This window comes from Ailuropoda melanoleuca, chromosome 20 (genome assembly GCF_002007445.2).
Source record: "Ailuropoda melanoleuca isolate Jingjing chromosome 20, ASM200744v2, whole genome shotgun sequence".
Taxonomy (NCBI): domain Eukaryota; kingdom Metazoa; phylum Chordata; class Mammalia; order Carnivora; family Ursidae; genus Ailuropoda; species Ailuropoda melanoleuca.
The window spans coordinates 1,988,611-2,003,595 of record NC_048237.1 but is presented as its reverse complement, the minus strand read 5'-3'; the positions used below and the strand labels follow the sequence as shown (position 1 = coordinate 2,003,595).

The 14,985-nt window shown below is 47.5% G+C and overlaps 1 protein-coding gene across 12 annotated transcripts in view; it reads right to left on the bottom strand.

Annotated features, from left to right (window-relative positions):
• Positions 1 to 14,985, bottom strand: part of LOC105234922 (T-cell receptor alpha chain C region) — a 560,983-nt gene that overhangs the window by 51,021 nt on the left and 494,977 nt on the right. The window contains exon 4 of one of the 12 annotated variants that reach the window (XM_034648722.1): positions 7,392 to 7,441. The exons of the other annotated variants lie outside the window; for them this stretch is intronic. Within the exon in view, the coding sequence (XP_034504613.1) occupies positions 7,392 to 7,441 (50 nt within the window). The remainder of the gene's footprint in view (positions 1 to 7,391; positions 7,442 to 14,985) is intronic. 12 annotated transcript variants of the gene reach the window in all.

The following is a 14,985-nucleotide window of genomic DNA, read 5'->3' as shown; positions in this document are numbered from 1 at the left end:
TATCAAAGCTGCCTTTCCCGAAGCCCCTTGGCTCCACTGTAAACTCCCTTCTTCTGCCTGAGCTTTGCCAAGCCTAGAACCGCCCTGGGAGCTAGCCCCAGCCAAAGCCACAGCGAACACTGCTGGGAACATAGCCTAGTGGTGTGAAGCACAATCCCAAACAGGTTAGGTGGTCTTTAAGACGCTCCTGAAGATTCTTGGAGAGAAGAACTTCTCGGGGGGGAGCCAGAATTAGGATGAAACCAACTCTTCTCCTGTTACTTCTAGCAAATCCACTACAAGCCTACAAGCCAAAGAGGACTGAGAGATGCAGTAATTTTATGGCAAGTCTGAGTCATTCTGGATTGCCCATGGTGGGGAAGCACTTTCCAGGGTGGCCACAGGGATGGCCCTGAGTCCTGGGAGTTCCCAGCAGCGCTTGACTTATTCTTTGGCTGGGGAGAAACAGTATTTACAATGGTGCATGTGAGGTTGGCACCGTGTGGACAGAGGAGGCTGGAACATACAATGCATATTCCCATCTTCTTCAACTTTCAGTGCTCCCTAATGGCCTTTTTTTGGAATGGGCCCTCCTGTTTGCTCTATAAGAAAACAATCAAATACTCCAACTGCCTTCCTTCCATGCATTTCTGGATCCCTCTGTCTAGTTATTTTGATTGAAGGGTAAGCAAGGGCTCAGCTTGGGTGGACAGGAGAAAAACACTACCCACGAGTGCACATTTTAAACATCAGGGCTAAACAGGGAGACGGTTCCTGAGATATTTCAAACTGCATAGACAGGTTTGAGAGAGTTAATTTGAAGACTCACTTGGATTTATTGCCAGACTTGTTCCCAATCCCCAAATCAGCTTACGGTTGTTGCCAATATTACACAGTCCTAGGAAGCTTTACAGAAACCGACCAGGCCAATACGTATCAGGAAATCCCTTTCAATCCCCAAATCCAGCCAGCGTGCTCCTCCAGCTGGGACCCTGGCCAAAGAGGCGGCCGTGGAGACTGTTTATTATTGTGGCCAATTCACAGCATGGTCGGGATGGAAAGGCTCTGCTCAGATTAAATAGTTCATCCGTCCACCTTCAGACTGAGCTGCCCCCTGACCAGCAAGGACTGGTGCAATCCTGGCAAAGCCGCTGGAGGATTCTCCCACTCCCCATCCTGCTCACCCTGCATTCAACACAGTCAGAACTTTCTGACCCAATGCTTAAGACAGAAAGGCAAGGAATCTGCTCTTCTCCAGCCTGTTTGTTCCTCTGCCAGGCGACCACACATGTGCCCACGTTCACATGTGCATACGGCAGGTGTACACACTGGATCATCAGCAGGATTCGTACTCGGAATTAACATAAAAAATAAAATTGGGTGAACAGCCCCCCAAATGAAGCTCAGTGCCACAGCTTCCTTTAGAAATTAGAGCGTTCCTTATGGATTCAGCAGAGATACTCACGGGGTTTGACCATTAACCTTGTTCCCCCTCCAAATGTGAGCTTGTTGCCTGCATTATTATTCACACAATGATATTCAGCTCAGCACAAACCCCCTAGAAACTGTACTAAGTTTTCCCTAAAGATCTTCTGGAAGGAGCGATACCGTGAGCACTGAGAATATTAAGTAATTGTCACAGTAATAACCTGGCACAGAATCCTAGCACCAGCTTGGATTTCAGGACTGTTTCCACATTGGATAAATGAAGGATATTCTTTCTAAATAGTTTGAAGAGGGAGTTTTCCTGCCCAAGCCCAGAATGCTGACTGCCAGAAACCTAGCCGATCCTCTGGTGTTTTAGATAATAATTCTTCAGGGGTTCTGAAGACCATATTCCTTATTTGGACAAAGTAGGAACGGTTCATGCCTGTGGCACCAAGACCAAGCAGTCAGAGATATTGTCATCACCGGGGGAGAGACTGAGGGCAGCTGCCAGAGCCCACCTGGTAGGAGGGGTCAGCACGTTGGTCCACCCCTCAAGGTGTTGGAGCCTGACACCTCTGACCAAGGTCCAGCTTGTGGAACATCAAGGAAGATTCCCACCTTTTCTCGTTCCAAAGAACTAGAGACATTCGCAGGCACTGGCCAGCCCTGAATTCACTGACTCCAACTCCAGACCTTTTCACTCCCTGCTTAGATGGTCATGAGGAAAAGGACACTTTCCCTCTTTGTCTTGGGGTAGATTTTTCCATTCTTTCTGTCCCTTTCCCCAGGTAACACATCTCAAGGATTAACATGAAATCTTTCTCTTACAGGCAGCTTCTCCTAATCTGTCTAGATGATCCTTTGGGATCTCTCTTAATTTTGAGGGTAACTTGAAGGAAAATCTGAGAAGGAAGCTTCATACGCACCACAGCTAAGGGTACAGCACATTGTCCTTCCCTTTGCTGCCCTCGGGCTGCTGGGAGGACCAGGGGCTTAACAAGCAGCAATCAGGAATGGGCCATTCCAAAGGGAAAGCAAGAAACACGCAGGTAATATGGCAGGCCAAAAATTTCCTACTTGGATTTAGTTAGTCTTGTTCCTCCTCCAGAGAATATCTTCCCGTGGACGGATCCGTCCCTCCCACATCCATTACAAAAGGATCTCTTTTCTTCCTACTTTGCTATTTGCCTGCTGGATCACTTACCCAAGCCTCTTTCATTTTTAAAAAGGGATATAATTTCTCAAACTCTCCCTATGAAATTAAGTCTGGTGTCACCTATGCGGGTGTCCTGGCTAAGACATTGTGAAACTCAATTTGTTTCATGTGTGCAAGTCTGTTTATAGTGGTGGGTCCATGATGACTGATTTATGGACACGAAGTATAGGTGTGGGCTTCTGTAAACATTCAGAGGAAATAGGTGTCCCATTTACCTAGAGCAGGGCCTTTGTGGAAGGGAAAAGCTGGGAATAAATTTAGAGAATGGAAATGGCCCAGGTTTTAGAGTCTTAAGTGACAGGCTAAGAAATGGATATAATGGTTTCTCAAAATATGAATGCTTACAAGGGGAAAGGCCAAAAGAAGGGTAGGAAAAGCAAGGTGAAAGGGGGGGGAATGAGAATATAGTTTTAAAAGAAGAGAATAAGGAACAAAGAATTCCTACTATGTTTAGAGGAGTCTCTCAAGCTTTTTAGTTAATAAATATTTTTCTAATGATTAATACAATTCTAATGAAAATGGTGGTAAGTCCATCATGGCGAGTCTCAGAACTCTCCTTTACCTCTCCTGCCTGGGGTAGAGAGACCCAGAATTTCCACTTCGGGTCACAGTAATGCTTGCTTCTATAGTTTATAATGACTATTTCCCTTATTTTACCTTTTCTGGACCCTTTAACACAAACACCTTTAAAAATAAAGTCTTGTCTGTAATACTCACTTGGTAAAACCTTCAGCTTCGTGCCTTCTCCAAAGATGTATTGGTAGCCTTCTAAGATAGTCACAGTGTTATGTGGCTTTACGTAAACCAACGGAAGGTTACCATTTCTTGGACTAGCTTTGCTGTCAATTAGTAGGACATCGCATGCACTTCTCCATTGGAAGGTACTGTCCTCATGTTTGTCTAAAAGGAATTTACGTGGGATAATATCTCCGTTTATACAGAAAATCTTCACTGCTTTGATGAGGTCTGAGTTTGCGAAACGTCCTCAAGTTCATGTCATGTTTATCTTCAGTGTATTTATTAAGAGGCTGTTTTAATAAACACGTCAGGGCTTAAACAGCTAAATGATTGTTGACCCCTTTGAAGTACTCCCTTTAGGACTCTCAACAAGAATCAGTTTAAGAGCCACAAATAGCCAGCAATGGCATGATTTTATGTTCTTACCTCATTTTCGAACCAAAATAGTACCAGTAATGAGTTTGAGTCCCTCCTTTCTTTATAAATCATAGCTCTGAGAGGCTTGTGATTATTCACAGAAATGAAATCCACCTTCAGAAGATAAAGCCATCATGGATGCTACAAAAAGAATGTGCCTTAAAAAAAAAAAAAAGAAAAAAGGATGTACCTTGACCTTTAAGGGCAGATTCAAACAACGGAAGGGAGCCTCCTTCAGCTGAGTGCCTTGCCTGGGCCACGCATTTAAATGTATCCCCTGCCTTTGTCAACGAATCAGCCCCCTCGCCTCAGTGTCACACCTGGTTCAGGCACAGAGGGCTGTTGACAAGAAATACTATGAAATGTAAAGTGGCAGGCGCTGCTGCAAATAATTCTCACAGGAAAGAGAAAAATAACAGCAACAAAAACCACGCAACACTGAACTCTGCCAGTGTGGGGACAGCCCGTACCTCTTTGATACTGCTTTCTGGAATCCATCTTTATTATGCCCTCCCTGACAGCTTCACAACTTGCTTTATCACAGAGAACCCCTCGGAGGTGGGGAGCTCTCTAAGGTCCCCAGATTCTCTGCTCCTCCTACGGTCAACTCAGCCAGCCTTGGTAAAGGGTGAGGTTTGTCCTCGGGGCAAACAGGGGCCATCCTGTCTCCAGAGAAGGTTTTCTTCTGCTATTCTCCCAGAAGAGGAAAGCCACGAGAAGCTTGTAATCCTGCCGCCCAGCCCTCACCCGAGTCCTCAGTCCACTTGCCAGATTTTTCAGTTTTACCGGGGGACACGGGCTTCAGCTCAACTGGGTCCCCAGCACTTATCTGTTAAGGACACGCTTCCTTGGCTCCACACTCCCACTTGGGTCGCCTCCCTTTCCATTGGCTTGTTTCTGCCTCTATCGCAAAGCTTTTCTTCCTCTTATCTCTGCCTCTTTCTCAAAGCCTCAACGTGCTATGTGGACCTTCGAGAAAGAAACACCGCCTGCGGTATTAATACAATTTATCAAACTGCCCATAGACCTGATAACCAAATCCAGCCTCTGGGGAAACGTGTCTTCGTATCTGGCTCACACATCCGACGTAGTTAACAACTGCACGCTAAACGAAGCAATTAAATGCAGCTGTGTTTCAACAGGTCCCACTGGATTTCCTTCCAGAAAGGATAATTAGCTAACCACAAGAACGCACCGGGTGTGACCAGCAGTGAGGTGCCTTTGCCAAAGTAGAGGGTATACCCACTGCCGAGATCCACAGTGCGCTTTCCCTAAACAAAAGCCCCTTGCAGTAACCACTCTGATGTGCCCCTCACGTGGCTCTCCATTGACTCTAACGTCTGAAAACCAGCCACACAGCAGTCACACAGACCGTGGCTCGTCCATGAGAAGGTCACCCACTGAACACAGTGAGGAGGGCGATCACTCCTGAGAACTGCCTTCCTGGGGCCAACAACCTTGTTTCGTATCACGAAGCCCAGAGTTTTCCAGCAGAGGGAAGTGCCCATCTGGACTGAGGAGAGTGGGGGGCATGGATCAGGAGCCACTCTGAGGGCTCATGGGTGAAGGGTGGAAAGAAACCACAGAGAAAGGGGTTGGTGAATTTCGCCTCCTTCACTCTGGGTTGTTCTCGAGTTGCACTCACTGATTTCGTTTCTGAGACCCCCCAACACTTACTTGGCTTAACAGAGAGTTGAGTGCCTTTTCCAAAGATGAGCCTTCCTTGGCTGCCTCCATAATTCACAGTCATACAGGGCCTTACAATAACCAGTGGGAGGGAAGGACTGAGGGGGACTCTGGGTAAGGGGGGCCACTTTCCCTCTTGTGGGAGCCTCACCACCCTGCAGCCTCAGCTCCCAGCTCCTTGGCAGGGTTAGGACACTCCTCTAAAAGTAATAGCTGGCCTGTGCAGAGAGATCTGAGCTGGATCGTAAACCACCTGTTTTGCTCCCAGAACACTGGGTTTTGGTATCCTGCTCATGCATGAGACACATGGGACAATTGCAAGGTCAGGCAGAGACATGCCACCTAGCATAGGTGGCCAACACTGGGGGCAGAGAGTGATTATTTTAGAGACCAGGAGCACCATGCCACTTTCAGAGCCACAGTTCTTATAAAGAATATTAATGAAAACAACAACGAAACCAACAAAACCCAAAAGATACATTAAGAGAGCTGCTTGCACTCCTTTTGGATTGAAGGGGTTCTTAACGAGGAAAACCCGCTTTCTGAGTTGTTAGTTCTTTTTCTTTGTCTTATCACAGAATATGGGTGTTGCCTATTATCCTTAGCATTTCTCTATATCCAGAGCCAATGAACAAACCCATGAAAACATCTATTTCTTCATGACCTGTCCTTAGGAGTGCCTGAATTCATTAACTGGCAGACTTCCCATCAGCTCAGGCCCAAAGAAACAAGGTGCCTCAATCGTGGGTTGGGGGGGTGGCCGTGTCTTAATCCCACTAAAACTGCACGGAAGAACACCACCACTCATCCTAGCGTTTGAGATTGACCCGCTCCCTCCACTCACTTGGCTTTACTGTCAGCCTGGTCCCCGCTCCAAAGCGAAGGTCATTGTTATAATTGCCACAGCGACACACCCTTTAACAAAAACCTCCTGGGGCAGCCTTGCAGCCAGGCTCCCAGTGTCAATGGGGAGAGGCACTGACCAACACCATACAACACGACAGTCCCATTTTTCTTTTCCGAGGGGACCCTGGCCACTTTGTCACGCTTCTAGGCTGTAAAAGTGGGCACGTCTCAGCTCACTGAGGACAGCTAATCTAGACCCCAAATTGGCACTCCGAGACATCTAATCAGCTTCCAAACAAGTTCCTGAGCTGTGTATAAACCCATGCCACAAACAAATCATGCCCAAACACACTGTTTGTCTTCAGGGACCGTTATGTATGAGGCTCTGCCTGGTGGCACGCTCCAGAACTTCTATAATTTGCATCTTAATTATGGGTTCAAAATACTCAAACTAGTCATCTATATAATTTCATGTTAATTATCATGTAGTCATCTCGTAATTGGCAAATAATGAAACATAGCAGAGCTTGGGGGGAGAGGGTTGGCATTTGACTACGTGTTCGGAGGGTCAAGGTTTTGCTTTTACTGCACCGAGGGTCCGCCCAAATGACTCCTCTCAAAAGTGGAGTGTGCAGGACGTTCAGCAAGTTTCCTTCGAGTCTCTCGAAAACAGTCACTAGAAGGTCATCTAACCCATTTCCTCTCATTTACAACATATCACCCCTGAGATGTCATCAGAGCAAGCAGGACTCTCTATTCTCCATTTGAGAGCCCTTCTCATTCTGCTGCCTAAAGTCCTGATGATGAATTAATTCCCAAGCCCACTGTTTCAAAGGAAACACACAAGAGTGTGAGACTGACGAAGCTTGGAGCAGGGAGAAGTCTGTTTTCACAGGTGGAAGGAAAGATTCAGTAATGGAAATAAAAAGAACACACATTCTGATTGAATACAGGTATCCCCAGAGAGATCAGTTCCACTGGAAGGGAGGAAGGACTACGTCCAGCCAGGACAGCCCCTCTGTGGCCCCCCTTGTTTTAAAGCAACACCCAGTTAGGTTACCTCATGGCTCCCATCACCTACCCAGGGTGACCCAAAGCCTCGTTCCAGTTCCAAAGATGAATTTCCTGGCACTGCCAGTGGTTACACTGCGAGATGTTCTATAACAAAAACCTGCCGCTAGAGTTTCCATCTGGTCTCCACCCTCCACTGGCTTACTCAGAGCTCTCTCCATGACCTCCTCCCAGGTGCGAAGCCAGGTGGGCCCTCAGGGACCCGTTTCCATTTTCCAGACACTGCGGTTGTAGCCTCTATGAGGCCATAGGGCTCTGGTCAGACACCTGCTTGGCTAACCCTATCTGTCCGTGTCCCTCTTTGGCCTCAACTGATCATGGGGTGCTGGCTGGTTGATGAAGGCCAAAGAGTTGTCAAGTTAAACTCTGCAAACTCTGGGAATTAAACTCTTTGTCCTTTTCCTCTCTGGGTTTTATGTTAATGGATCCCTCTTGTCAGACTTGATGAGTGATGGGGCTCAGAATGATGAATGATGAATAGTGATTCTAATATAAGGTCGCGGAGTCAGGCAGAGAAGAGGGCACGGAGGCAGAAAAAGAGAAACAATCAAACCTCGACATGCACACCATTTCCACAATTCCTGTGAAAGTCATTCTCATTGCAAAGGTGCCGCTAAGAAAGCGGGCCACAGATGTTCTGCCCCAGTCCTGAGTGCTACCCTTTGTCTGCCGGAGCCCAGAATTTCCAATGGCCTCGTAATCAAATACAATCACAAAAGCACATGGGGGTCCTCCAAAGCACAGACTGTATCACCTCCCTCATTTACACGGCTCCACCCCCACCCCGTGCGTGCTGGATGGTGCCCCTGACCGCAGTGATACCAGAAGCTCATCAGCAGGGTTTGGAAATGTCCCCATGGGGACTCTGTTTAGATCTCCATGCCCCGGGCAGAGGCTCTTACAGGGCTGGATGATGAGTTGGGTCCGTTTCCCAAAGGTGAGTCTGTTAAGACCTCCTCCTGCATTAGCACCTGAGTCAACCCTTTACATAAATCTCTCTGCCGAAGACCATGCCCTGACGCCCTCAGAACCTTCACAGCTGCTCTGAAGCCCACGGACACCACGGAGAGTTTGTAGGCCCGGCTGGTGCTGTTGGTCATTTCTTCCCCTCCCTCATTGCTGTCATAGAAGCTCAAAAGACACACGACCACGGGAAGGGGCCCGAGCAGGAGGACCAGGAGAGCCATCACGCAGCTACCAATTGTATCATGGGAATGGTCATGGCCACAAAACTCTCCCCTGTCACGTAGGAGAGGATGGCTGCGATGGAGAGCCTTCCTCACAGATATTTAAAGGGGCCTGAAAAGACGACATGGTTTGTCTATCTGGAATCGAAAACAGGACAACTCAAAGATCAGGCTAGAACACGTCATAGGAAAAGACATAAATACCTCACATCCCCTCAGACTTACTGGGCCTGACTGTTAATTGAGTCCCGATCCCAAAAGTCAGCTTGTCCCCGCTGCCAGTCTTCTCACTGTCGTCAGCAGCTTTACAGAAACAGGGCAGACACCTGTCAGGGGTGTCGCCTCGCCAGCCCATCTGCCCGGCCTTCCCCCGACACGACCCAGAAATGCCCTCCGAGCTCTCACACCACCCTCAGTCACAGGCTTGGGAGAAGTCACTAAGCTAGAGACTACACACTAAGGTTTCCATTTTGGAGTCTAGACACACAACAGCCGACAGTGTGGTCCATAGAGACGCTGACATTAAAAAAAACCTTTTTAAAAAGATTCTATTTTAAACTTGTGGGTCACACCAGCTAACTGGTGTGATTGTGTCAGAGGCAAGGCTCGGCAATTCTTAAACGAATCACACTTGGGAGGTGCTTACAGTGCACCTGAAATCTCACTTTATCTTTCTTTAAAATCGAATATTTCTAAACCAGAAAGTTGACTCAATACGGGATGAAACTCAGGTTGGGATTAGGGTGGGCCAGAATGCATTTTATACTCACAGGGCTGGACTCTCAAAATGGTTCCCGAGCCAAAGATGAGCCTGTTTTCCACAGCCTGAGACTCCCCTACAAAAACCACGTGGGTGTGGGTGCACGTGGGGTGGGGTGGGGGCCTGTGGCTTGGCTCTGGAAACAGAGGACTGTTCCACTTTGCTTTTAGGAACTGCTGGAATCTGGCCAAGAAGCCAAGGACGTTGGAATAATTGCAGAAACTTTTAAATGTGGAAAAGTCGATTGTGTCTGAAATTTGGCTTGTGTTTGCTCTCCGCTTCTTGGCCTAGATAAATGTTGCAACTTTTCGCTTGAAGGAACACTCCAAAGGGTTAGTGTATCTTTTCTTCCAGGGCCTTTCTGACCCTCTAGCCAGAATTTTCTTTCATCTCATTAATCCTAATCATACTCCCCTGTTCCACATCATTCTACTCTGCTGTGATGTCCTCTAATTTCAAAACCCATAGCAACTACCAACCACTAACAATTTCTGGAAGCACCGCTTGGAAACAAACTCATTAGAGCTGGCTTCCACATCCAGTTTTCAACTATCTGGGGCTCTGAGTTGGTTTAGAGCCACTCTGACTGTCCCCTGCTGGGTAGAGCATTGTTACACTGTGTTGCTCTCAATGGTGCAGGGGAGGGTGACATTTCCCCCCCGGTGTGTTATGTTTTGACCCTGGATGATTCCCTGAACGCCTCTGGCTAATATGGTGTCTGTGGCTGGGAGTTGACTGACCATCACTGGGTCTCCAGATCCCACTGCTCAGGTCTTGCTTTGTAACTCTGGGACGCTCTCTGAGCTCCCTGTCCCTGGATACAGAAAAAGGAGAGCACCACTTTCCTATCTTATCTGGACAAGGGAGAAGAAAAGCCTTGGATGTCTAAAGGTGGTCTATCTGACCTAGCCAGGAGGCGCTTTTATCACATCACTTGCACTGGAAGGGTCTGAAATAGCCAAATCCTCAATACTCGTGCCCATAAGATCTGATGCAGCAAAAAGCAAAAAAGAAAAAAAAAATTCCTCTAGGTAACTGAGTAGTTAAGACAGTTGGAAAACGCAGACTAGGAAAGGTTCTATACCTTCAGCTTTTGCTTTCTGCAGTATGCTTTTCTTTCCATTTTGTGAAGTTGTGTTTGGTTACAAAGTGAACATATTCGAATTTTCCACAGCTTTTAATTTCAGGTGCAAGGAATGTATGCGTCCTGTGTTTTTCCCATTACTCTGTGTGTGTATATCCAGTATCCCCCCCCCATCTATCTAGACATAGTTGTTTTTAACAGTTAATTCTGTGCCTTGCCCAAACTATAATTTACTAAATGCAAATGTGCTGCCATACTGATAAAATACTGGGGAAACAAAACAAAACAAAAAAACCCAAACCCTTGAGTTTTCCAAGTTTAAACTTTCCCCTTGGAATCAGTGCTTAGTCTTGCCATTGAGTAAGCCTGCCCCCCGCCCCGAACATCAGCTCTTAGCACCTTTCCAAATACCTTTGCCATCTGCGAAGAGAGCCACACGCTGGACTAATTTTGTAAAATTATACTGCTTGGCATTCTGTCTGCCTGCCTCTCTGGGTCTCCTGGTTGCTTGTCTCTTTGACAGCCTATGTTTCTACCATTTCTTCTGAACGTAATGCAGCACTCAAAGTGAAAATTATCACACAAGATAAAAGTGAAGATGAAGTCATTCTGTCTGAATTCTCGTCACATGTCACATTAGCACATGATGGCAGCAGCGAAAACAGAATTGCGAATCATATTTTCTAGTTTTGAATTAAAGATTCAAGACTGAGGTTCCCCCAGAAAGATCAGATATTTGGTTGGCACCCATCTCTACAAGTTATGAGAAAGAACAGATAGAAATTCTCGTGCCTGAGCCTGCATGGCCTAGTATGACCCGCCCTCCCCCATCTTACACAGGCGATCTGGAAATTAAAGAATAACTGATTTCTTGACCAAGGACGATGTACTTACTGGGTGTAATAGTGACTCTAGTTCCTGTCCCGAAGATTAAGTTGTTGCTTCCATAGTTAGACACACAGTGTTCTAAGTCATTGCAAAAACCATTGCTCCAAACTCTTTATACTGTGCTGTAACCCCCCCAACCCATTTCTTGTGCACCCCCTTCTTGCAATGCTTCTAAGGCTCAAAGCCACCAGGGACTCTTTCGTACCATTTCCTGCTGGAGCAACTGAGAGAAACTGAGATAAAAGGCTATAATTAGGAGAGGCCTGACATGTGAGGTCTGGCTTGATTTTTCTGCCAAATTTTCCTTTGGAGAGAACAGAAATCCTCTGTCTCTCTCTGGGTACTGTCAATGATCCCTTGGGTCCAGACCCAGCGACGAGTCTGGACACCCCTGCCGTTTTGCTCATCCTTTTACAACACCCCATATTTCAGTTTTCTCCCAAACTGTCTCATTTTCCTTCTCTAGCCTTCTGACCCATTTCCTCTCAGTTGACAGCTGTGCCCCCATTTGCGGCTCCTGTGGCCTGTGCCACAAAGGGCCAAATGCCTCTGGTCAGTGCAGAAGTGAGGCATGAGCGAGGGGGCAGCCTGTTCCCTCCCCCCCCCCAGCGATTTTGGGCTGGGGAAATAAAGACCTGTCAAGCCATAAATCATTCTTGGGGTGGAGGGGAGGGGCTCTTTGCTATGTTCCAGAGAAAGTTATCCCCAGAAGCAGGGAAAGAGAGGAGCTGACTTTTGACGATCCTTGCTGGAGTTTTAAGGCCTTGCTCAACACAATGGTGATGGAAAATTTTCTTTGACTTACTTGGAATGACAGTCAAACTTGTCCCTCTCCCAAAATAGAAGTTCTGGTTACTGCTGTTCCACTGTGATAGGAAGCTCAACAAAAACCAGGCAGATGAGAGAGCCAGGGCTCACACCTGGGCCCCCGCCCCGCTGGCCGGCCCTGCGAGCAGGCAGGCAGGCAGCAGGCGGGCTGGCGGGCAGCGGGCAGACCATCTCTCTCCCTGGGCAGGCGCTGGAGCAAAGCGTTCCTGGAAAAGGAGCTTCAGGGCTTAGAGCAGCTGTGACCATGTACCGCTGGAGGGACTGAGCCCTCCTGAGAGGGGATTAGAGGAAAGGCTAATGTACATCTTGAGCTGCTCGCTGCCTAATTAAAGGTGTAGGCCCATTTGTTTTATGCCTGGACATTTAAAAAATTCTTTTCTTTTAAGATTTAATTTCTCCCCCGATGATCGTATGATTTTGAAGTGCATTTTAATTAGGTCTCTTTAGTACATCTTTTGAGTCTGGGAAGGATTTTATTTCTTTGTGAGATTTCGGGAACAATCCATTGTCTCCAGATTAGCTCAGCCTGAGACTCTGATCACCTTGCTCCTTTCCAACTCTGCTTGTTTCCCCGGTTATGCACTGTCCATTGTCCATCCTTCCACCCCACCTTGTCCCTCACGGCTTGGTGTCCTCCCCACACAAATTGCCATTTGCAACTCCCGAGCTCTGTGTGCTAACTTTTAAGGACTAAAGCTGCATTTTTTGTCTGACTAGAGTTAATGTACCTCGACTCTGTCCGTACGGTCCTCAACCGCCATGCCACCCACACAGCCCTCTGAGGCACGAGATGATTAGCCCCACCAAACTCCACAGGCAAAGTCGAGGGGAGACTTACTTGGAATGACTGATAAGCTTGTCCCCTGCCCAAACGTCAACCTGTTGGAAGAGCCTGTCACACAGTCACCCAACCCTTTGCAATAACTGGCAGGTGACTCACAGATCTCACACCCTAATCTCGCTACGCCTCTTCAAAAGGCATCTCAGGTACCTATGGGATCTGTGAGTGTGGGGCGGCGGTTAGTCCATATTCTGTAGGGAATGATAGGAAACTTGCTACAAATGTGTGCTTCTCTACCTCGGATTCCAATTTCTGACATGCTGCAGGTCTGAAAAAGCATCAGTGAGCTCTGGTCTCCTCCTCCCTTCTCTGTCATTCCCCCATCCACAAAACATCCCAATCTGCATCTCATTTCCATCTCCAAGCTCTAGCATGGGGACATCAGGTCCGCAGGCACCATTGATCTGCCTTCTCGGAGACAGCATATGCTCCCCAGCGCACAGTGATTAAAAGACTGGAAATGCCAGGCTCTCAGAGGCTGAGAGGTGGAATCCTTGCTCCTTATCGCTGGTCAATATGTTGTCCTCATTTGTCTGGCTAATGAAGAGCTGACCTTTCTAAGTGGATGCGTTTTGCTGAAATGACAGGGGCCCGGAGGCTCACAATCAAAGCAGAGCTCTGAAGGCAATTTGGGCTTTTCAGACCCTGTTGGCATAGTTTAGCCAAAAGGATCCCAGACTCAAATGTCAACCTCTCAGCTTTGGCTCCCATATGCTTGGACTTGGAGAAACTCAACAAACCCTGGGCAATTGGTCCAACATGCTCCCTACTCATTAAAGCCAGGCTTCCCTTGGAGGCATCTTGCACACTGAAGACGATCATAACAGCCCGGCCGTCTGCCTTAGAGCGGCACCAGCACGTTCTAGCCCCACACCCACCTGGCACGAACGGATGCTGCCATTCAGCGGAGCAGATAACCTTGGGGATGTCAGATGACCTTCTCTGAACACACAAAGCAGAGTCTCTCTGCCCCATAGACGACGCCTGCACAGAAAAACACGGCCTCCACTCTCATCCCTTTGGCGTGGGGGACCCTGCCCTGGATGGAGAGCCTGAGAAAACAGAGCCCCCCCAAACAGCAATGAGAGTGCTGACATCCTGTCATTGGACCCCCCCTCCCCATCCTGGTCTTATCAGGCCACCATGAAAGACACATTCTTACCTGGTTACCTTCCCCCCTTCCTGTCTCTCATGCTTTTCATTTCTCATTTCTGAGCACCCAAGGGGCTCCAGACTCTGCTAGCTCCGTTTCTATTTGACTCCATTAGAATCCCTGCAAGAAAGACCCAAAAGGCCTAAAGTGCAAAAATGCACGGGGAACACTGAGTGTGGGTCTTTCCAGCTTGCTTGGCTTTACGGTTCGTCTCATCTCCCTCCTACGTACCGGCTTCTCAGAGCTGTCATGCTTCTCCCTGCAGCAGGGAGTTTTTACAACAACTGACAGAAGGAACTTTATGAATCTAAACAAACAAACAAAAAATCCCCAAAAAACAAACCAACACCACCACCAACAAAAAAACCCCCAACCAGTCAGAGTTTTTGCTCTCGTCCCAGCGGGGTGCGGCAGCACACGCCAAAGCCAAATCTTCCTATCTGCTCTAATTATCAGCAAGGATATAAGTCACCACGAGGAAAAAGGTATTAAGCCTTGTATCTGAAACTCTTTGGAATTAATTGTAATCCTTTGCCTGGTGGTTTCAGCGATAGGAATGGGCACAGTGGCTGTGCAATTCTTTGCATTCTGTGGTTTTTTTCCCTCTCTCTCTCTTTTTGTAGTTTTGCATCTACAGAAGCAGTGGGAGACATTCAAAGAACATAGAGGGATTTGAAATAAGACCTCAGATTCCCGTTCAGTTTTCATTTTTTCTCTCTCTGCTTTCATTTAAAATCCATTCTAAACAGAATGCCACATACCTATTCAAACTCTGCTCTCAATTATCCCTCTCCACTCTGGAAGATGCCAGTGGGAATGGCTTCAGCTGCACTAAGAAGAATTTAAAATTGATACAAGGAAGA